The sequence below is a fragment of the Lontra canadensis genome, unplaced genomic scaffold (genome assembly GCF_010015895.1).
Source record: "Lontra canadensis isolate GAN:19392208 unplaced genomic scaffold, GSC_riverotter_1.0 scaffold48, whole genome shotgun sequence".
Classification (NCBI taxonomy): domain Eukaryota; kingdom Metazoa; phylum Chordata; class Mammalia; order Carnivora; family Mustelidae; genus Lontra; species Lontra canadensis.
In genome coordinates, this window is record NW_022631042.1 from 11,253,503 (window position 1) to 11,276,991 (window position 23,489).

Below are 23,489 nucleotides of genomic sequence, written 5' to 3' on the forward strand. Positions count from 1 at the left end.
TGTATAAGCACATGTCCTCTGGCTATGGCTAATTCATAGGTTAATGTTCCAGTGACAGCAACTGCAAATATTTTTACCACAGCCTCAGTAAAACTTCGATCCCAAACTTTAAATTTTTGTATACTTCAAACAGTGTCTTCTCTGAGATTGTGGCCCAAATCCTCATAAACGCACATAGAAGGAAAGAATGTCTACATTCCTTTGGCTGTTAGCTAGGTCCACGGCCAAAACTTACCCTTTTTGCATTTTTAGCCTGAGCTGCCTTAGACAAGGTCCAAGTGAAACATATATTGTTAGTTTTGTTTTTCAAAATGGCAGCTCTTTATTGGCTTTTTTTAAAAAGATTTTATTTATTTATTTGAGAGAGAATGAGTGAGAGAGAGAGCATGAGAGAGGAGAAGGTCAGAGGGAACAGTGGACTCCCCAAGGAGCTGGGAGCCGGAAGCGGGACTCAATCCAGGAAGTCCGGGATCATGATCTGAGCCGAAAGCAGCCGCTCAATCAACTGAGCCACGCAGGCGCCCAGGGCTTTTTTTTTTTTTTTTTTTTTTTTTAAGATTTTATTTATTTTTTTGTTAGAGAGAGAGAGAGTGTGAACGCGCGAGCACAGGCAGACAGAGTGGTAGGCAGAGGGGGAGGAAGAAGCAAGATCCCTGCCAAGCAAGGAGCCCGATGTGGGACTCGATTCTAGGAAGCTGGGATCATGACCTGAGCCGAAGGCAGCCACTTAACCAACTGAGCCACCCAGGTGTCCCTTTTTATTGGCTTTTATACTTAAAATAATGCAGAAGCATTCAAAGCCTGTCCCAAATTCCAACTTCCTCTAATAATCATTTAACAATTTAATGTTCTCCTTGACTTTCAAATTACATTTAACAAGTATATTATGTATATTATTCAGGATCCTGCTTTTAACCCACACCAGCACTATGTATTGCTAAGTGCGTAACACACACGATGTATCTCTTGTTTATCCTTATTATTGCCAAGTATTCTGTCCATTTTAGATGGCCTCTCTCCACTCCCCAGATAGTAGTTGATTGTTTTTTGTGCTCCCTCAGTCACTGCAAACATTTCTGTTGTTGAGCCTATGGCATCCAATCTTAAATTATTTTTATTTCTATTTCCCTTACCAGAAAGTGAATTCTTCAGAAGCAAAAATTTGAGTTTAGAGCAATCTTCTTTTCCCTTTAATGTTTTTATTTTTATCAGTTATGCATGTTTGTGATTTAGAGTCAAATAGTTCTGTAGAAATCTTTTAATTTGCAATGAAAGAGCAAAGGCTGTACCCCCACCCACTCCTTACCAATTTTCCCCTCCTCAAAGACAGTCATGTCACTTTTTAATTTTTATTTATTTATTTAAAGACTTTATTTGTCAGAGAGAGAGAGAGAGAGAGACAGAGCACAAGCAGGGGGAGTGGCAGGCAGAAGAATCCGGAAATAGGCTCCCTGCCAAGCAGGGAGCCCAATGCAGAACTCAATCCCAAGACCCTTGGAACATGACCTAAGCCGAAGGCAGACACTGAAACTACTGGGCCATCCAGGCCTCCCTCATTTCACACTTTTAAAAAGACTTATTTATTTTAGAGGGGAAGGGGCAGAGGGAGAAGGAGAGAAGGAATCCCAAGCAGGATCCCCACTGAGCATGATGCCTGCTGTGGGGCTCAATCCCACAACCCTGAGGTCATGACCTGAGCCAAAATCACGAGTCAGGCACTTAACCAACTGAGCCACCCAGTGTCCTCATGTTGCCTCTTTCAACTGCTATTGTGATATTTACCTTCATTTCTCTATATAAAATGTTTGCATTACAAAAAATAAAAATAAAAAAAATTTGCATTGCTATTTCTCAATTTTTCACTTTCAAGCATTATCTATTGACTTCACTAAATGGAAGATGAGGTTTTAACTTTTCTTCCTTTACCCATCCCTCCCCCAAACCCACCACACTTTCAACTCTTTATCTACTCAATCTAGTTATACTGTCCTTTCTTCTCTCTCTCTCTCTTTTTTTTTTTTTAGGATTTTACTTAATTTAACTGACAGAATGTGGCACAGTGAGAGAGGGAACACAAGCAGGGGTAGTGGGAGAATAAGAAGCAGGCTTCCTGCTGATCAGGGAGCCTGACACAGGACTGGATCCCAGGACCCTGGGATCATAACCTGAGCTAAAGGCAGACGCTTAATGACTGAGCCACCCAGGTGCCCTATACTGTCCTTTTTAAAAAATATATACATATATATATATATTTAGATTTTATTTATTTATTGACAGAGATCACAAGTGGGCAGAGAGACAGGCAGAGAGAGAGGGGGAGGCAGGCTTCCGGCTGAGCAGAGAGCCTGATGTGGGGCTCAATCCCAGGACCCTGGGATCATGACCTGAGCTGAAGGCAGAGGCTTTAACCCACTGAGCTACCCAGGCCCCCCGAGCCCAAACTTTTTAATGATTGTTTCAATCTCCGCCTCCCAAGATTTAGATAGTTGAGGTGTTCTATCAGTTTAATCTGTCTGAAGGAGTCTCTCCTGGAGCCTTTTGGACCTGCACCAGTCCACGTCTGGTGATGGTTGGTGTCAGGGACTCTCAATTCATTTTTCTTCTGTATTGTATTTTCTGTTTCCTATATCCCATGTCTTCTTTTTTCTTTGTTTAGTCCCTCATTTTAGTAGAGCACAACCTCCAGAAGCATCCTGAGAAAGAAGAAGTAAATGTAAGGGAAAGGACAAAGAAATGAAAAATAAGAAAGAAAAAATGAGAAATTCGGGGACCATTCCAGGTAATCCAAATCTGAAAAATAAGAGTTCCGAAAGGAAAAACCAACAGCGGTTAGGGAAGTAATGGTCGTCAACAAAAAGTTCAAGAAAACGTCTCCAAACTAAAAACTATGAGTTTCCAGGTTAAAAGGACCCACTAAGTGCCCAGAGAGGTGGAGGTTTTTTCCTTGTTGAGAAGACACCCCCCCCCCCCAACCTTTCTCGGGAAAGCCTTGGGGCACAGTGCCCACTTTCTGAGCGGCCGAGCCGACCTCCTGCCAGCAGGGGGAGCTATGGCGCACGGCTAGCGACTGCGCGGGCAGGGCCTCTCTGGGAAGAGAGGAAGAAACCAGAGAGACGGAGGGGAAGTAGCGGTGGCGTCCAGCCCCACAGACTTGCAACCTGAGCGAGTGTGTGGCCGCTGGCCGGCCCCGAACGCTACAAGCCACGCTGGCTGCGCGTGGAGCTGAGGACTCGTGCGGAGGCGGGATGCTCCCAGGCGGCGAGATCCGCGAGTCGCCGGCGGCTCCGGTGAGGCGGCCTTGGTGATCTGGACAAGGGACACCGGTGACCCAGTGAGGTGGCACAGATCTCCCAAGGAATATTGTGTCTCTAAGGTGGCCCTGGCAGCCTGGCGACGTGGTTTCCGTGGCCCGGGGGAGATAGCGCTTGCAATCTAGTGAGGTGCCACGGACCTCCCAGGGGAGCTGGCCCCGAGGCGGTGGCTCTGGCCATCCCAGTGAGATGACACAGATCTCTCTAGGGACGTGGCGCTGGAAGCTGGGCGCGGTAATGCCCAGCCGTCCTGGGGTGGTGGCAGTGGTGGTCCCAAGGGCCACCTGCATCAGATGGCCCTGACCCCTCAGGAAGGCCCCAGGGGAGGGGGTCTGGGACCTCGTAGTGCTCCAGTGGATGCTCTCTGGGAATCCTGTGTGAGTTCCACCTAGCTCTTCAGTCTTAATGTGTTCGTTACACCTGTTCTTCTAGTGCTCCTCTGAAAGTGGTGACGAAAGGAAGGACGTCGAAGAGAAAAGTAAGCGGACTTTAAACACCTAAGCATACTGTACCCAGCCATCTCTCCAAAACTCAGCCCTCCTGGGTCTGCAGCGAACCGCCTTGCTTAGCCTGTTATCTTTTAGACGAATCTCTCTTTTTTGTACAATATGCTTGCATAGTATTCAGTATTGGTTATCATTATATACTTATCTTTCTTTCTAAAATTGTAAAATATGGGATGATTTGGAGATAAACATTTCCTAATCCCTACTTAGTGCAGGGTCTGGTGTGGATTTACTGCAGTGCTGCCCCTCATACTGGATTCAGAATAATTAGGGCCCACCTGTTATTTTAATGAAGCATCGACTTATCAAGTATCAGGAATTTGGAGGGGCTAATGATCTAGGAGAGATGACCTCCGCTTTAATTGGAGTCAAAATGGTAATTGCTTAGTTGTACTCTACCTTCGGTGAATTTTCCTTTAAAAGTTGAGGTGGGAGGAAGAGGACAAGTGATAACTTGTTTCCTGGGTCTTGGTCTGGACAAGGAAGAGGGAAAAGGTCAGCACCTCCATTTTCCATCTAGGACAGGAGCATATGTCAAGGACATGGACATTAGTCATTTTTACTTTAATGAGCTAAGCATGGCAGGCTTTTGGAAATCAAGGAGTCTTCAAGGGCATTTGAAGTGAAATTTATTAGGGGAGAAAGGGAAGAGCATGTAACAGCTGTTTCATCAGAGGGTTTTGGTTCTTCTGACCATGGCAAATAGTCTAGGAATGAACAGTGATACTAGGAAGGGTATCCACATTACCACAATTGCTTCGGGAGTTAGGCTTGCCCTTGACATTGCCCGCTGATCTAGTTTGCCTCAGAAGGAAAGCTCTAAGTAGTCCACAGCCCTTGACAGGCATAGCTCCCACAGCTTCGCTCCCTTGTAAAAGGATTGGAGAGTACCCCAGTCTTTCAGTTAAACCCTTCCCTTTTCCACCTTTGCCCATTCAGATGCCTGGAAGTTGATGCCTACTGAGCTCTCATTTAGTAGAATGAAAGACACAGACTATAGACTTTGTCCTTGTCCCTCCTTTGGTGGCTTGGTCAACTTCTTTGCAATTAGGAGTGCTCATTACAAAAAACGAGAAGAGAGTCATAAAAGCCTCGCAAATCATCAGTGTGTCATCTTCATGAATATCATTTGGGGAACCTGGGTGGCTCGGTTGGCTAAGCCTCCCTGCTCAGTGGGCAGTCTGCCTCTGCCTCTCTTACTGCCCCTTCTCAACCCCTGCCCCCGGCCTCATGCTCTCTCTCTCTCTCAAATAAATGAATCTTTAAAAAAAATATGTCATTTGACTAAGAATGTATTATGCTGCATTTAAATGGTGATGTCAAAGGAATATCACTTAAAGGAGTACCTGGCTGGCTCAGCCGGTTAAGCGTCTGCCTTCAGCTCAGGTCATGATCCAGGGGTCCTGGGATGGAGCCCCTCTTTAGGCTCTCTGCTCAGTAGGGGTCTGCTTCTTCCTGTGCCCTTTTTCCCCTGCTCATGCTTGAACTTGTTCACTCTCTCTCTTTCTCTCTGAGATAATTCATTAAAATCTTTGAAGAAAGAAAATCTTTAAATCTTGTTTATTTAGGATAAAAAAAGAGGACACCATGACTCCTGTACATAATGGTAGATGGGTTTCTGTATTAATAAAATTTGATGGAGGCCAGCCAATTCTGCTCATATTTGAAGGAAAAAAAAAAAAGAAAATTGGGTTGAGAGTCAGGAAACATGGACTTTAATCCTGTTTAAAACCTTTAAGTATAAGCCGGGCAAATGTTACCATTTATAGTTGGGAAGTTGAGGCTCAGATTTACGATAGTTTTGCTTCTTCTTACTAGTGGGCTGCTGGTTCTCATAGGACAGAAACAAGCTTTTAATTCTTATAAGTTCAATAGAACAAAGGAAAATTTGGTTTTGGAGGGCTGGGGAACATTCCCAGTCCTAAACACATTGGTATATATTCTGTTAATCTTTTTTTAAAAGATTTTATTTATTTGAGAGAGAGAGAAAGAGACAGAGCACGAGGGGGAAGGGTCAGGGGGAGAAGCAGACGCCCCGCTGAGTAGGTAGCCTGGTGTGGGGCTCGATTCCAGGACCCCGAGATCATGACCTGAGCCAAAGGCAGACGCTTCATTGACTGAGCCACCCAGACGCCTCTGTTCTGTTAATCTTTACATAAATAATTGAATATCTGACAGTTACATTTTGCATTTAGGCAAATCTTTTTTTTAGATATTCATATTTTCATTTTATCAGAAGTAACAGTTGTTTTGTAATGAGGCTGATTATAACCTCTTGCCTTTCCCTCATTGCTGCTTTCTTAAAACTTCAGTTTTGGTAAAGAGCCAAGTTCTACAAGGGCAGCTCCAGGGAGAACAGAGGCAAAGTTCAACCAGTATTGCTCCCCAGGAGGCTCTGTATTGTTCCCCCAGCTTTATCTCTCATGTACACACACTGTTTTTTTCATTTTTAGAAATTGCTGCAGTCTCTAATTAAACATATGCTAGTATAATTAAGCTTTTAATTTGTTTATAAACTCATTGTGAATGGTTTGTTTAGAGAGGACCAAATCCTTTAGTTAAAACTGAAGTAGAGAAATGCACTGTATGTTCAGGTTTATTTTAAGGTTTGGTTTCTAGGAAGTCTGCTTTTTGTCTGGGACCTTATTTTATAGCACTTATTTTCATCTGGAGACCAATGGCTATTCCTCTTACATTATCTTTTTTTTTTTTTAAAGATTTTACTTATTTGAGGGCACTGGGGTGGTTCAGTGGGTTAAGCCTCTGCCTTCAGCTTGGGTCATGATCTCAGGGTCTTGGGATCGAGCCCCTCATCGGGCTCTCTGCTCAGCAGGGAGCCTGCTTCCCCCTCTATCTCTGCCTGCCTCTCTGCCTACTTGAGATCTCTCTCTCTGTCAAATAAAAAAAAAAAAAGAAATCTTTAAGACTTTATTTATTTGAGAGAGAGAGAAGAGCACAAGCAGGTGGGGGGTAATTACAGAGGGGATGGGAGAGAGACAAGCCAACTCCCTGTTGAGTGTGGAGCCTGATGTGGGGTTTGATCTCACATCCCCCAAGATCACCACCAGAGCTGAAACCAAGAGTCAGACACTTAACTGCCTGTGCCACCCAAGCTTCCCCCACCACCTTTTTAAAAAATCTGTAGGTCCTGGGGCGCCTGGGTGGCTCAGTCTGTTAAAGCCTCTGCCTTCGGCTCGGGTCATAATCCCAGAGTCCTGGGATCGAGCCCGGCATCGGGCTCTCTGCTTGGCGGGGAGCCTGCTTCTCCGTCTCTCTCTGCCTGCCTCTCTGCCTACTTGTGATCTCTGTCTGTCAAGTAAATAAATATAAAATCTTTAAAAAAAAAAATCTGGGACGCCTGGGTGGCTCAGTTGGTTAAGCGGCTGCCTTCGGCTCAGGTCATGATCCCAAAGTCCTGGGATCGAGTCCCACATCGGGCTCCTTGCTCAGCGGGGAGCCTGCTTCTCGCTCTGCCTCTGCCTGCCACTCTATCTGCCTGTGCTCACTCTCACTCTCTCTCTCTCTCTCTCTGACAAAAAAATAAATAAAAAATCTTAAAAAAAAAAAATCTGTAGGTCCTACTAAATCTAGGGGGTTTAAGCTCTGTCTGTGGAATAATTCAAAATGTGGAAAAGCAGCCACCACTGTACCAAGTTTCCTAACCTCCAGGAAGAAGGGTACCCTAAGTAAGCAAAGAGGGACAACCTGCACATGCAACAGATACCTCAGAAGAAACAGTGTATCTAACACACAGGGCTCAAGTGGAAAGAGACTTGGTAGGAACTACAGATCACATCACTCCTATCTTCCTTGCCAACACCCCACTTCAGATTTCTGTGGGGTGTAGCCACGTCCAGCCAGGCACAGATGGTCAGTGAAGGTAGAGCTGGAGAAGCTCTGCAAAAAAGGAGCAGTGCTGTTGGTCCACAAATTTTGGACAGTGGAAGAGGATTTAATTTCCTATGAAGTGGATTAAGTGTTTACTAGAAATCTGTTTCTTTGACTAAAAAATGGGGAATGTAGCTTCAACGACTTAATTATTTCTGAAACATTGTGGATAGTGGAAGAAGGTATAGATGCCTGCAGAGTGAAAAACTGACTTGGAACTGACAGGAAACAATTGGCGTTCAATCGCAGAGGAATGGGCTTTTTGGGAAATCCCACCTGCTAAATGGGGTGAGAGCAAAGCTACACAGTATTCCTGTTTTCACTGGGCATTGTTCACTCCGTCACAGGCCGTGCTGCCTCTGCCACTACTCCTCCATAGAAATGGCTCAGGGTTCCAAGTCATCTGTTTTCATCATATTTAATAAGCGTATATAAACTTGAATGACCCAGTTCAAGTCCAGTTTATTTGCCGTGGAAGGAGTCTCACTTCAGACTGTACAAGTTAGTGGTTGCACGTGTCATTTTGCATTTTTCTTAGTAATTTGTGTTTTCTTTCACAGTTCTTTTATTCCTTTTCCGACATGGGCATCTTACTTTGTACAATGGCATTTGAAGAAATGGCATTGAAAAAAATTAAAAATTTTTTAAAATTTAAATTAAAAAAAAATTATTAGGGGTGCCTGGGTGGCTCAGTGGGTTAAAGCCTCTGCCTTCAGCTCAGGTCATGATCCCAGGATCCTGGGATCAAGCCCCGCATCGGGCTCTCTGCTCAGCAGGGAGCCTGCTTCCTCCTCTCTCTCTCTCTGCCTGCCTCTCTGCCTACTTGTGGTCTGTCAAATAAATAAATAAAATCTTTAAAAATAAAAAATTATTATTTTTTTTTTTACTTTTTAAAAAAAGAGGGGTGCCTGGGTGGCTCAGTGGGTTCAAGCCTCTGCCTTCAGCTCAGGTCATGATCTCAGGGTCCTGGGATCGAGCCCCATATCAGGCTCTCTGCTCAGCAGGGGGCCTGCTTCCTCCTCTCTCTCTGCCTGCTTCTCTGCCTACTTGTGATCCCTGTCTGTCAAATAAATAAATAAATAAATAAATCTTTAACATAAAAAAAGATTTATCTGTTTATGAGAGAGGGAGAGTGTGTGTGTGTGTGTGTGTGTGAGTGTACATGAGTGGGGGAGAGGCAAAGGGAGAGGGAGAGAGAGAATCTCATGCAGTCTCCTCACTGAGCATGGAGCCTGATGTGGGGCTCAATCTCATGACCCTGAGATCATGACCTGAGATGAAACCAAGAGTTGGATGCTTAACCGACTGAGCAATCCAGGTGCACCTAAAACTTTTTTACTCTTACATAAGAAGGAGTTTTTACTCATTGGTCAGCCTTTCAAATTTTTTTTTTCATATACTTGAAATCTTTGAATACTTTTTCCTTTTTTTATCATTTTAAAATCAGAGTCTAGATCACATTATCTGTTTCCTTACAAATTTTGAAAATATATTACTGTAATAAAAACCGTATCCATAAAATAGTATTTGACCTTTTTTTCCTCTAGTAATAAAATAGATTCGTAAGATAAAAGTCTTCTGGAAAAGTTTAATATTTGCTTATAACTGCATTATCATGCCAACATCAGTTGAAACCCATGGTTACTAGGACAGACCTCAGGATTTTTCCTTCCTCTGAATTTCCTCAGCTCCTAAGCATTTTGTAGTACTTGATTGATAGATTGCTTTATAGCTATTCATTTGGATATCTGTGTGTGTGTGTGTAAAAAATCCAAAAAATCCACATATATGCAAATACATCTATACGTATTATATATATTAATTTTGGTATTTTATATGTGTGTATATGGTGTATGTATATATACATGAACATATATATGCATACCATATATAGTGTTTTTTTTAAATTACTGACTTTTGAAAGTAGATATATTGCTTTGTATATCTTTTGTATTTCCTTTAACTCCATGGTACTTAGTAATGTTGAATAATATTCTTTTGTTTTAGGTGATGTGCATATTACAGCTCTTGTTGGAAATAAACAAGTCAATGAAGATACAGATAATGGTGATCTCCCTTCTTACGTGTCTGCATTTATAGAAAAGGAAGTTGGAAGTGACCTTAGATCTTTAAAGAAACTTGATAAACTCGTAGAACAAATGACAGAAAATAAAATGCAGTTAGAGGAACAGGCAAGTATTAAAACTCATTGAAATACTATCAGAAGTATACACATACTATAATATAAACATAACCGGTATTATATAGGGAATTTTGAAGATATAGTTTATGACTAATAGTCTAATCATTTAAAACTGTTTAATAGGTTTTAAGACTTACAGTGTGCTAGGTATTTTATGAATTATGTAAAAGACAAAGATCCTGGGGCCACCTGGCTGGCCCAGTCAGTGGAATGTACAATTCTTGATCTCGGAGTTGTGGGTTTGAGCCCCGTGTTGGATGGAGAGATTACCTAAAAATAAAATCTTAAAAAAAAAAAAAAGACAAAGTTCCTGCTGATATTATTTGGGTCTTAAAAATATAATGACAACTGGGGCGCCTGGGTGGCTCAGTTGTTAAGCGCCTGCCTTTGGCTGGGGTTGTGATCCCAGGGTCCTGGGTTTGAGCCTTGCATCGGGCTCTCTGCTCGGTGGGAAGCCTGCTTCTCCTTCTCCCACTCCTCCTGCTTGTGTTTCTTCTCTCATTGTGTCTTTCTCTGTCAAAAATACAACGACAGCTAATGTTTTAAGTAGCTTTTCATACAGTGACCTTATTTTTATTTATTTATTTATTTTTTTAAGATTTATTTATTTGACAGAGATCACAAGTAGGCAGAGAGGCAGGCAGAGAGAGAAGGGGGGAAGCAGGTTCCCTGCCAAGCAGAGAGCCTGATTCGGGGCTCCATCCCAGGACCCTGGGATCATGACCTGAGCTGAAGACAGAAGCTTTAACCCACTGAGCCACCCAGGCGCTCCTGACCTTTTTTTTTTTTTTTAAATACTTTATTTATTTATTTGGCAGACAGAGATCACAAGTAGGCAGAGAGGCAGGCAGAGAGAGAGGTGGAGGTAGGCTCCCTGCGGAGCAGCGAGCCCAATGTGGGGCTCGATCCCAGGACCCCAAGGTCATCACCTGAGCTGAAGGCAGAGGCCTAACCCACTGAGCCACCCAGGCGCCCCCATACAGTGACTTTTAAAGTGCTTTTACAACTAAGTCATTTCATGGTATATAAAAATGTTATAACATCATCATTCCAAACTTTGTATATGCCCACTCATAAGGAAAAAACATGAAAATGAGTATAACATAATAGTGGTTATTTCTGGGTGGTGCATCAACAGGTGATTTATTTTCTTCAGATCTTTGTGTGTTTTCAGTGTTTTCTTTTTACAGTGAACATATTACTTAAAATAGTTTTTAAAACACCCAATGAATGTAATCTTAAAACAAGTGGAGCCCTGTACTTGCAACAGTGTTTGTCAAGGATAAAAGCTTTATATCCTGTAGCTAATATGTTGGGCTAAGGAAACTGTGTGTGGCTATGTTGGTGTTAGCCCTGGGTTGTCAGTCATCCTGTGTTCCCATCCCCAGCACCTCCGGCCTCCCGTCTTCCTGTCTTTCCCCCATGTCTACCTCCAGTCTGCCCCGTCTTCCTCTTCCACTCCCGCAGGCAGGCTGTGCTGGGCTCTCTGAGGAATCCCACCGAGGAGTGCGAGGAGGCTGGCCTGGATGAGTGGTCTCCAGCCCCACCCGGCAGTGCTTCCACGGCTCCTTCCCTGGGAAGGTCGGCTCCTCTGCTCCTCCCCGCAGCTGTTCTTGAGAATTCTGCCGCAAGATACTACCCCATCTGGCCATTCTGTCTTTGCCCTTTCCCAAAAGAAGAAATTGAGAGCGCTTAGCGTGAATCTATTGGAATAGTCTACACCACAGCCCACAAACTTATCTGCAATCATTTCTACTTGGTAATTCAGCAGAGGATCGATCTGAGGCAGTCCTCATGCCTCATGTCCCACCTGCCACCTGAGTAAACTTGCTTCACACTTTTGTAGTGAGAACTTCTGCTCCTCAGCCAGTGCTGTCCCCTCAGCACAGGAATACACCCAGATGTTGGCTTAAAACCCAAACGAAAAACCCTCCCCTCATCTTTTACTAGGTGTTCATTCCTTTTACTGTTAGACTTCCTCAGAAAGTCATCTTTCTTTATGTCTATCTCCACTTCCCAGTTAGGCTCGTTTCCCCGATGACTGCGGAAGCTTCTGCCGAAGTCCCTACTGAACCTTAAATTCAGCATGTCTGTCTCTAAAGATGCTTCCCCTCCTTGGAAAATGGTACCACCATCTGCCTGTCACTCGCACCTGAAACTAGGAGCCTTCCTGGGTTGCCCATCATCCTGCCTCCACCTCCCCATCACCGAGACATCAGAGTTTCACCCCCCCTTCACGTCTCTGGTGTCTTTTCACCCCAGTTTAGGCTGCAGCCTCTCCTGCACTTGATGGCGGTTTGCACATCATCTGTTTCCTTCCCATCCCCATGCTAGCTATCTTTCATTTGTATTCTTTACAGAAACTGTGTGATGTGTAAATAAGCAAATATATATATATATATATATATAATATAGTCAACAGCTTTTTTGTATATATGAGCATATGCATACTTCAAATATGTATCACTTAACTTTTTGTAATTAATGTAATTAATTTTTGTAATGTAATTAATTTTTCATATCAGTGTATATAGTGCTCTCTTTTTTAATGGTTTTATGGTATTCAGCTATGGCTGTGCATAATTTCTTTGGCCAGGCCCTTGTTGGTTGACATTTTTGATGTTTCCAGTTTTTATTATGGCAAATAATAGGAGAATAAACATAATATTTTGTCAGTTTATTTTCTAAATCATAAATCTAACTGAACGATTTCCTTGTTCAAATCTCTTGGGACACCTGGGTGGCACAGTTGGTTAAGCATTCGACTCTTGATGTCAGCTCAGGTTTTGATCTCAAGATCATGAGTTCAAACCCCACGTTGGGTTCCATGCAGACATGGAGTCTACTTAAAAGAAAAAAAGAAAGAAAAGAAACTCTTACTGGCTTCCCATTGTCTGTTGGGAAAAGCCCACATTCTTCTAAGGCACAAGATGCCCTTGTGATCGTATCTCTCCCTACCAATCTAGACTCATCTCTTCTTCCTACGTTTTTGTTTTGTTTTTTTGAACTGTATTCTGTGCCTTACTCAGCTCTTTGGTGTTCTCTGATCATGACCGAGCCGTTCCTTTTCCTGGAATGCCCTTCCAAAGCTCCCCAGAAAATTCCCGCCCATCCTGTGAAGGTTTGTGCAGGAGCTGGGCAGCCACCTCAAAATCTTGTTGGCTAAAGTGTGAGAGCTTGTTAGACACGTGGAATCTCAGTCCCTACTCTAGACCTAATAAGTTCACGTTGGCATTATACCAGATCTCTAGGGGATTCCTGTGCACATTCCAGTGTGAGAAGCACTATCTTAGTCACCATTACACCTCGCATCTCTCTTTCACTGCATTCATCCCATAATACAGGACGTATTTGCTTACATTTCTCTTCCACACGAGCTGAGCTTTAGGACAGAGGCTGTCTTGTTTATCTGTTCCTAGCACAGGGCCTTGTGCAAAGTGTCTAATCAGTGTTGAATAAATTGTAATTCCCCTATAATAGTCTTTGTACTGTATTGATACCTAATGTTTGTATATGTTTTTCCATGTGCTGTAAGAAGAATGAGTAAATACCATATCTCAAGGCATTATCTGGTTATCATCTTACCAGGTCACTGGTTCTCAACCTGGACTTAAATCAGAATCACCTGGGTAACTTTAGGGACATAGAGATACTCAGACTTTTAGAATCAGAGCTTCATTTGTTTTTGAATGGAAGTATTTAGTAGATAAAGCATAAAAGTATTCTCTGGCTGGACCTTCTGAAAGTGCTGAGCTACATGAGGGCAGATCCAAAGGTGTTTACTGGGACGACAGGCCGCTCCCCACACATCTCCACGTACAGCATTTCGTGTTTCGGTTTGGTGGGTACAGGATGCAGAAATCACACCTCTCTTTTGAAGCTTGTAATTGACAATTTTCAATTCTGTTAGAACAAACGTGTATTTTGAAGGTAATAGTCTAAAGAAAAGGGTTATGAAAATTTTATCTGATTGCTGCTGTTTTTGTTTTTTGTATGGTCAGGTACTTACGATTTCATCAGAAATCCCTAAAAGAATTCAGAGTGCCTTAAAAAATGCAGAAGAATCAAAGCAATTCCTTAATCAGTTTCTGGAGCAAGAAACTCATCTCTTCAGTTCCATTAACAGCCATTTGCTGACCGCACAGCCCTGGATGGAAGATCTTGGGGCCATGATCAGCCAAATTGAAGAGATTGAGCGCCATCTTGCTTACCTTAAATGGATTTCACAAATTGAAGAACTAAGGTAAAAAGGGCCTCTTTGTTCTCATAATTATTATTTTCCTTTGAGACTCTGTCTTAGTGAGTGCATGTATGCCATTAAATAATTGAGTTAATTAAGGATTATAATAATATAATTTTACCAGTTGTTATGAAAATAGCATTATGATAATGATTCTTTTCCTTTATTGTGAATGAACATAAAGTTTTCAGGGAGCTTAATTTGCATTTGAAAGAAAGTAATCTAAGTAAAAATTGTAAGTCCTATACTTGTGTTGTGAACACATAATAAAAACTGTTATTTATAAAACCAAATTAATACAACAACTCTTCAACGTGGTAATATTCTCTACTTTTACTTTTTAGACATGGTCACTTGAAGTGGATTGCTTTCTCTAAAATTTGAATTGTTTTCAATGAGAATCATTTTTTTAAGAGACATTTACTTATTTGAGAGAGAACATGAGAGAGAGAGGGAGAGAGAGAGAGAGAGAGAGAGAGACAGCACTAGTGCACAGCAGGGGGAGAGGGAGAAGGAGACTCTCCATTGAGCAGGGTGCCCCATGTGGGGCTCCATTCGAGGAAACGCCCCACCCCGGGGGTCATGACCTGAGCTGAAGCCACCCAGGTGCCCCCAATGGAAATCATCTAACAAGAGCTACACAGTATTCTTAGATGAGTAACAGAGTTTTGCTACCTATGGGTAGGGGGAAAAGTACATACTTTTTTCTGAATCGAATGTGTGTTACTGGTGTTGACTGTGTCTGATATTGCCTTTCAGGCAAGCTAAATGAACATTTCTGCCTAGATTGGCACATTATTTGGTTTCATGATATAGTCCCCCAGCCCCTCCAAACTGCGTGGTTCCATCCTGCTTGGTTTCAACTACTCTTGCTCCAAAGCTGTCAGCAACCATTCATGTTGTCTGGAAGACTTAAGGAGGAAAGGTCATCCAAGAGTCTTAATGTCCCATTGTAAATTCATCACAGTTAGTATATTTTATGTTATGTCTTCCAAAGAGTAATGCAGTATCACTTTGTCCTGCATTTTTCTTGAGATTTTAAAGAGTTTTACCTGTCAGTGTGGTGTGAAAATCTTTGAGTTGCATCTGAGTTTTACATTTACAGCAAGAGTGATATGCCCAAGGTTGTAGTGTTATCAGTGATTCCAGATATCAGCTTAAGCTTTTAGACCATCTCATTGTTTAGATAAATTACTTGCAATGAACGAATTTTAAACCTTCCTTCTTTTTACTTCACTGCCCCTTGCCCCTCTGAAAGATAATACCAATAAGGGACAATATTAATAACCTTATTAAGTAGAATAAATTGTTTAAAAGCCTCACTCTTGTAGTAGCCAAGGTAATAGGTTAATTAAAATAGGACTATGGTTGTAGATAGCTTTTATCTATGTTGGAATTGTTTAAAAAAGATATTTGGGGGTGCCTGGGTGGCTCAGTGGGTTAAGCCTCTGCCTTCAGCTCAGGTCATGATCTCAGGGTCCTGGGATGGAGCCCTGCATCGGGCTCTCTGCTCAGCGGGGAGCCTGCTTCCCCCTCTCTCTCTGCCTGCCTCTCTGCCTACTTGTGATCTCTGTCTGTCAAATAAATAAATAAAATCTTAAAAAAAAAAAAGAAATAGGAATCAAATTCATAATCAAGTAAAGCGCAGCTATTTCTCTCTTTAATAACATGCAAGATCTTTCCTTTAGGTCTTCAAGATAAATCTCTATTTCTGGCTTCCTTAGGGCTTCTGAGATTTTCTTCATCTCTTAAGTTCTAATGTTAACCTGCTTTTCATTAGCACTCTCTTTTTTAAAAGAGCCGTGTCGGGCACCTGGATGGCTCAGTTGGTTAAGCGGCTGCCTTCAGCTTGGGTCATGATGATCCCAGGGTCCTGGGACCGAGCCCCATGTCGGGCTTCCTACTCGGTGTGGAGCCTACTTCTCCCTCTCCCGCTCCCCTTGCTTGTGCTCTCTCTCTCTGTGTCAAATAAATAAATATTTTAACATCTTAATTAATTAATTAATTGAAAAGCAGGGTTCTGGGGCAGCTGTGTGGCTCAGTCGGTTGAGCATCTGATTTTTTATTTCTTTTTAGGTCCTGAGACTGCGCCCCCTGTCAGGCTCCGTGCTCAGTGGGGAGTCTCCTTGCGATTCTCTCTCCCTCAGTGACTGCCCCTTCCAACTGCTCTCTTGCACTCTCTCTCTCTCAAATAAATAAAGCTTAAAAAAAATTTTTTTTTAAATTAAAAAGTTTTTTGTTCCTTTTTCTTAGATAGTTTAAGCTATGGAATATGTTATTATTATTTTTTTAAATTGCTGTGGGTTTTTGTTTTGCGAGTGAGTGCAAGCTCACTCTGGGATCATTACCTGAGCCGATGGCAGAGGCTTTAGCCCACTGAGCCACCCAGGCACCTCATTTTTTTTAAGATTTTTATTTATTGGGGCGCCTGGGTGGCTCAGTGGTTTAAGCCTCTGCATTCAGCTCAGGTCGTGATCTCAGGGTCCTGGGATCGAGCCCTGCGTCGGGCTCTCTGCTCAGTGGGGAGCCTGCTTCCCCCCTCTCTCTGCCTGCCTCTCTGCCTACTTGTGATCTCTGTCAAATAAATAAAATCTTTAAAAAAAAAAAAAGAGAGATTTTTATTTATTTATTTGACAGAGAGAAAGCACAAGCAGGAAAAATAGCAGGCAGAGGGAGAGGAAGAAGCAGGCTGCCCGCTGAGCAAGGAGCCTGATGCAGGACTTGATTCCAGGGCCCTGAGCTGCGGGCAGAAGCTTAACTGACTGAGCCCCACAGGAACCCAAGAGTTGGGTGCTTAACTGATGGAGCCATGTAGGTGCCCCTAGAATATGTATTTTTATCAAAAGAAATATCTCATTTTAATTTTCCTAATTTTTTTTGAAGTATAGTTGACACGCAACATCTAATTTTTAAACAAAGTGTTTGCTTTATAAAGGCAAATGAGCAAAATGGTAGTTCATGGGATCTGTTTGGCTGGTTTCAAAGAATTTGATTAATTGGCTTTACATGGAAATCTTGACTTCTGGCTTACCTAGAACAATTTTAAGCTTTGGCCACATTGGTAAAAAAGCCACTTCTAGCTGGTGCTTCCTTTTTCCTTGTATGTAACTTGATATGCAACAGGAAGGAGAAGCAGTTTTTCTGCATTTGGAATTCTCTTGAACAAACCATCTTTGAAGTTTGCTTTGCCTCATTTTGCAGCGATAACATTCAGCAGTATCTGATGACCAATAACGTCCCAGAGGCAGCCTCTATTCTGGCATACATGGCAGAACTTGACATCAAGCTTCAGGAATCATCTTGTACTCATCTTCTCACGTTCATGAGAGCCACTGTTAAATTCTGGCATAAGATTCTCAAGGACAAGCTTACAAGGTAAGGAATGATACTGCATGCTAATTGCTTTCAGAAGGATATTTCATGACTTGTATTTTAACTGAAACATGTGTGTTACTTTTCTGTTACAGTGATTTTGAGGAAATTTTGGCCCAACTTCATTGGCCCTTCATCACACCCCCCCAGTCTCAAGCTGCTGGCTTGAGTCGACCAGCCAGTGCCCCTGACATCTACACTAACCTGGAGACGCTGTTTTGTCAGCTTCTGAAACTACAAACCTCGTATCTTTGTTGGAGTTCAAACTTACTAAAATGGCTTTTTTTTAAAGAGTGGATTCGTGGCTGGAGAGTAAAACTGAAAGTGGCCAAGAAGTCAAGTGGGGGTACTGGGTTTGGTCTTATCTTTATATTTATATACTCATGGGGTGTATAGATTATTAAGATATAGATTATTAAATAAAGATTACTCTCCTTTCGAGTGAATTACATGTGGGGCAGGGGAGGGTCAGGCTGAAATACGACCGACCCAAGTTTACATCACACGTAGGTCTCTTGGGAGAAAAAATAAAGCAATTGGGAGGAGATCTTAGTAACTTTGTGTCAATTTAATAAAGTGATTACTTTGTTGTTGTTGTTGTTGTTGTTAAAGATTTATTTATTTATTTGAGAGAGAGAGAGAAACAGCATGAGATTGGAGAGGGTCAGAGGGAGAAGCAGGCTCCCTGCTGAGCTGGAAGCCTGGTGTGGGACTTGGTCCCAGGACTCCGGGATCATGACCTGAGCCGAGGCAGTCACTTAACCAACTGAGCCACCCAGGAGCCCCAATAAAGCAATTACTTGAATGTGTTTAGTTCCTTACTACTATTTTTTATTTGAGGAAAGATAGATTAATTTTAAGAACTTTTTGTGCACTTTTTATTGAAATCATATGTAACGTAAAATTTTCTGTATTATAATTAATTTTACCTAGTATCATATATTTGTTGGGAAAATATATCACATGTATGTATACACACACATATATGTATTTTTTCCCTTGACTCGACTATGTCAGAGATGAATTACTTACTGAGCCAAAACAACTTCCAGAGAAATACTGTCTTCCTGCCTCCCCGGCTATCATTCTGCCCATCCAGGTCATGCTGACGCCCCTCCAGAAGAGGTTCAGGTATCACTTCAGAGGGAACCGACAGACTAATGTTATAAGCAAGGTATGTTTTCTCAACTCTTGTCCTTGGTTTTTATTAATAGCAAATGCGAAGTGTTCTGTACTTTTCTGGTTTAAGTTAAAATCTGATTCCATTCACATTTCTTTTTTTTCTCTAAAGAGTTAAATTCCTATTTTGTCACTGTCCTTAATAGATCTATTTCTGGGGCGCGTGGGTGGCTCAGTGGGTTAATCCTCTGCCTTCGGCTCAGGTCATGGTCTCAGGGTCCTGGAATCAAGCCCTGCATCGGGCTCTCTGCTCAGCGGGGAGCCTGCTTCCCTGTCTCTCTCTCTGCCTGCCTCTCTGCCTACTTTTGATTTCTCTCTCTATCAAATAAATAAAAAGGAAAAAAATTTTGCATTAAAAAAAATTGATCTATTTCCGGACTTTTCTTGAGAGGTTGTCGAAATCCACTCACTTATTAGCATGTCATGCCCTTACAACCACAAATCATTTTAGCATCAATGATCTATTCAAAAGCTAATACTCGGCTATCTTGCCTTCCACTTCTTTCTGATATATTTATAAACCTGAAGGAGCAATTTGCACAGTGAAGCATGTGGGGCCAGGTGTAAACAGTGCCCCACAAATGCCACGGCAGTTTTTTCCTAGTTCTTTTTTTATCCCCTTGGTTCTTAAATTCGGCTTCTTTTGTGTTTATGGGGCTCCTCCTTTTTTGGATGGGGTGTTGGTGGAAAGAAGAGTAGAATCAATTAGTAAGTGGTAAGTGAGACAAAGCAATAAACCTAAAGCTCTAGAGAAGCAGTGAGAAAGATAAGAAAATTGTGTTATGTTGACTCCTTCCTAAAGTGCTTTCACCATCATCAAGCCTAAACTGTGCAGTCCCTGAGATTACAGGTGCTTGTTACTCATGTTTGTATTTCCAGCACCTAGCACACAACAGTGATTTACCACCCAGCAAATGTTTTTGAATACTAGCCCAACAAAACTTGGAAGGTTTGTAGAATTGGCTCTAGGACAATTTCAAAAGCTGCTACTTAAACATTATTTTTCTCTGATTATACCTGTTTTAAGGCACATGTTGTTTTGTTTTGTTAATTTACCTTTTTAAAAGAGCAGAAGAAAATCCAGTTTAAAAGTTATTTTGGAATGCTATGGCCAAAAACAACAACAAAAAAAATTTAAAGGCTGTCAGATCTTTGTAATACTCATTTTGTGTATTTCCAGAGAAATACACAAAAACAACTTATTTTGTTTATTTTATTTTATTTAAAAAATATTTATTTATTTATGGGGGGGCAGGTTCCCCACTGAGCAGGGAGCCTGATGTGGGACTTGATTCCAGGACCCTGGGATCACGACATGAGCCGAAGGCAGACGCTTAGCCCACTGAGCCACCCAGGTGTCCCCAAAGTGCCACATTTTCAATATACCTGGTACTGTAACTTTGTAAGTTTATTGACTTCTGCCACATTTTGGGAATTTGCTGGGAATACATTGGGATACATTTGATTATTAAGCCTTGCATGACCTTAAAGTTCAGAGTAGAAATTGCGTTCTTACGTTTAGGAATTTTCAACTAATTTTTGTTAAGTACCGCTTGTAATTAAATAGAGCCCTTTAATTGTAACTCTCTACTTGGAATGACTTAAGAATTCAAACTGTTTTACTTCTTTCCTTAGCCTGAATGGTACCTGGCTCAGGTGCTTATGTGGATTGGGAATCACTCTCAGTTTCTGGATGAGAAGATTCAGCCGATTTTGGACAAAGTGGGCCCTTCGGTAAATGCTAGGGTAAGAGACTCAGTCCTAAGCATTCCAGTTTTAGAGTTGGATGTGTCCACAAATAACCTGTCATCTACATTACCTTATGCGTACATATTTCTTTCAGCTCGAATTTTCCCGGGGCCTTATGATGCTTGTTCTGGAGAAGTTAGCTGCTGATATTCCGTGTCTACTCTACGATGACAGTCTCTTCTGTCATTTGGTGGATGAGGTGCTTTTGTTTGAAAGGGAGCTACACAGTGTTTATGGCTATCCTGACACGTTTGCCAACTGTATGCATATTCTGTCAGAGGAAACCTGTTTTCAGAGGTGGTTGACTGTGGAGAGAAAATGTAAGTGCTTTTGTAGCCATTGGGTGGGAAGAATTGTCTTCTTTTGTGGGTATTAATATTTGGTGTTTTTCTTTCCCAGCTCTGGGTAGAAAACTAGAGTCATCTGAATTTTTCTTGGTCATGGTTTACTAAGGTGCCTTATTTGCTTCCCATCAAACTTCAGTTTCTCTTGAATTTACACTTAGACTGTACATGTTTCCAGAATGCAGCAGTCAAGCCAGTAGCCTATACAGTTAGCTGTCCTACCGATTGTACTACATTATTTCTGTAATTGGTAGAAACTGTTGGTTGTAGCTTGTCTAATCAATGTAAATATTTTGAAGATTTTAGGTAGGGGTGGCAGGGAGAAGTCAAGTATCTTGTTCAACCCTAAACCAGAGCATGTTAAATATAATGCAACCAGTAGGGGATTGTGGAATTGTTTACTTTTTACAGGAAAGTCATTCCTAAAATATTGTGCTGAAAATTAAGAGTATCTATAGTTACTTAAATGACATATTCCCTTTTTTTGCATTTTAGTTGCTCTTCAAAAAATGGACTCTATGCTTTCATCAGAAGCGGCCTGGGTGTCCCAATATAAGGATATCACCGATGTGGATGAGATGAAAGTTCCAGATTGTGCAGAGACTTTTATGACGCTACTACTGGTGATAACTGGTAAGTAGAAGTCTTTTAAGATATAACTTTGTTTTAAAAGTACTGATTCTTGGGGCACCTGGGTGGCTCAGTGGGTTAAAGCCTCTGCCTTCAGCTCAGGTCATGACCCCAGGGTCCTGGGATCGAGCCCCACATCGGGCTCTCTGCTCTGCGGGAGCCTGCTTCCTCCTCTCTCTCTCTGCCTGCCTCTCTGCCTACTTGTGATCTCGGTCTGTCAAATAAATAAATAAAATCTTTAAAAAAAAAAAAAAAGTACTGATTCTTCATATGGTACTTTTTTAAGTAGTTCAACAAAATTAATATCATATAGTGGTTATTTTAATATCTTTAAATACAGTTTCTATCTTGGTAGAATCCTAGTATAATATACTAGCTTTCAGATTTTTAATAATTTAATATCTTAAACATTGGTATAGATGAGGAGGAAATTCCTGAATGGCTACCTAAAAATAATTAATGAGAATTTTATTTATTTATTTATTTATTTATTTTAAAAAAGATTTTATTTATTTATTTGACAGACAGAGATCACAAGTAGGCAGAGAGGCAGGCACAGAGAGAGCGGGGAAGCAGGCTACCCGTGGAGCAGAGAGCCCGATGTGGGGCATGATCCCAGGACCCTGGGATCATGACCCAAGCTGAAGGCAGAGCCTTTAACCCACTGAGCCACCCAGGCACCCAAGAATTTATTTTTATTACCTGAATTCTTTTGCCATTCAGCTTAAGTGTCTTCAGTAGATTGACCTGAATTTTATTTTATTTATTATTATTATTTTTTAAGATGTTGTTTATTTATTTGACAGAGAGAGATCACAAGTAGACAGAGAGAGAGAGGAAGAAGCAGGCTCCCTTCCAAGCAGAGAGCCTGATGTGGGACTCGATCCCAGGACCCTGAGATCATGACCTGAGCCGAAGGCAGAGGCTTAACCCACTGAGCCACCCAGGCGCCCAATTGACCTGAATTTTAAATACCGTTATTTTTCTCCTTGATATGGAAAAGATTGCAGAAGGGACCCCTGGGTGGCTTAGTCGGTTGGGTGTCTGCCTTTCACTCAGGTCCTGATCCCAGGGTCCTGGGATCGAGTCCCGCATCAGGTTCCCTGCTCAGTGGGAAGCCTGCTTCTCCCTCTCCCTCTGCCCCCTGACTCATGCTTCTTCTCTCTCTCTAGTGCTCTCTCTCTCAAGTAAATAAATAAAATCCTTTTAAAAAGAAAAGATTGCAGAAGAATACAATACTAGGGGCGCCTGGATGGCTCAGTGGGTTAAGCCTCTGTCTTCAGCTCAGGTCATGATCCCGGGGTCCTGGGATAGAGCCCCGCATCAGGCTCTCTGCTCAGTAGGGAGCCTGCTTCCTCCTCTCTTTCTGCCTGTCCCTGCCTACTTGTGATCTCTGTCTGTCAAATAAATAAATAAAATTCTTAAAAAAAAAAAAGAATACAATAATAAAGTGACTTTAAGGATTGGAATAGTAAGAGGAACTCTTCTTATAGTGCAAGAATTTCTGGCCGGAGGAAGGCCCAGCAGCCTCTAGTCCTGTTTGGCCTATCCTTGTCTGCATTGTCCCACTGGAAACTTGCCGCTGCTCCAGGTGCCCCTGAGCCCTCAGTACCATCCTTTTCTTGCTTGTCTATTTCCTGGGCCTGTGTAGTCACCTGAACAAGTGTCATTCCAGCCTAGCCAGTAAATAACTCCATATTCTTCATTGTGTGAAGAATATGCAAAACACTAGAACACACAAGAAATCTTTTTTTTTTTTTTTTTTTTTTAGATTTTATTTATTTGCTAGAGAGAGTGAGAGAGCATGAGAGGGGTGAAGGTCAGAGGGAGAAGCAGACTCCCATGGAGCTGGGAGCCCGATGCGGGACTTGATCCCAGGACTCCAGGACCATGACCTGAGCCGAAGGCAGTCGCCTAACCAACTGAGCCACCCAGGCGCCCCAAGAACACACAAGAAATCTAAAAAAACTTTTTTTGGGAGGTGCCTGGGTGGCTCAGTCATTAAGCGTCTGCCTTCAGCTCAGGTCATGATCCCAGAGTCCTGGGATCGAGCGCCGCATTGGGCTC

General features: G+C 42.1%; 1 protein-coding gene and 1 long non-coding RNA gene across 3 annotated transcripts in view; one reads left to right on the plus strand and one right to left on the minus strand.

Annotated features, from left to right (window-relative positions):
• Positions 1-729: 729 nt before the first annotated feature.
• On the minus strand, positions 730-21,270 carry LOC116876916. Its single transcript, XR_004384486.1, has 3 exons — positions 21,024-21,270; positions 18,284-18,286; positions 730-754 (listed from the first exon to the last, which is right to left on the minus strand). It is a non-coding gene; the product is annotated as an uncharacterized LOC116876916 (long non-coding RNA).
• Positions 3,121-23,489, plus strand: part of RINT1 (RAD50 interactor 1) — a 33,466-nt gene continuing 13,097 nt past the window's right edge. Inside the window, exons 1-10 of one of the 2 annotated variants that reach the window (XM_032873342.1) lie at positions 3,121-3,287; positions 3,744-3,789; positions 9,713-9,897; positions 13,910-14,151; positions 17,350-17,523; positions 17,616-17,765; positions 18,538-18,694; positions 20,335-20,445; positions 20,543-20,768; positions 21,288-21,425. In XM_032873342.1, coding sequence (XP_032729233.1) covers positions 3,246-3,287; positions 3,744-3,789; positions 9,713-9,897; positions 13,910-14,151; positions 17,350-17,523; positions 17,616-17,765; positions 18,538-18,694; positions 20,335-20,445; positions 20,543-20,768; positions 21,288-21,425 — 1,471 coding nt within the window. In that variant the 5' untranslated portion in view covers positions 3,121-3,245. Of the gene's footprint in view, positions 3,288-3,743; positions 3,790-9,712; positions 9,898-13,909; positions 14,152-17,349; positions 17,524-17,615; positions 17,766-18,537; positions 18,695-20,334; positions 20,446-20,542; positions 20,769-21,287; positions 21,426-23,489 lie in introns of those variants that run through there. The other variant, XM_032873343.1, reaches the window with a different exon arrangement.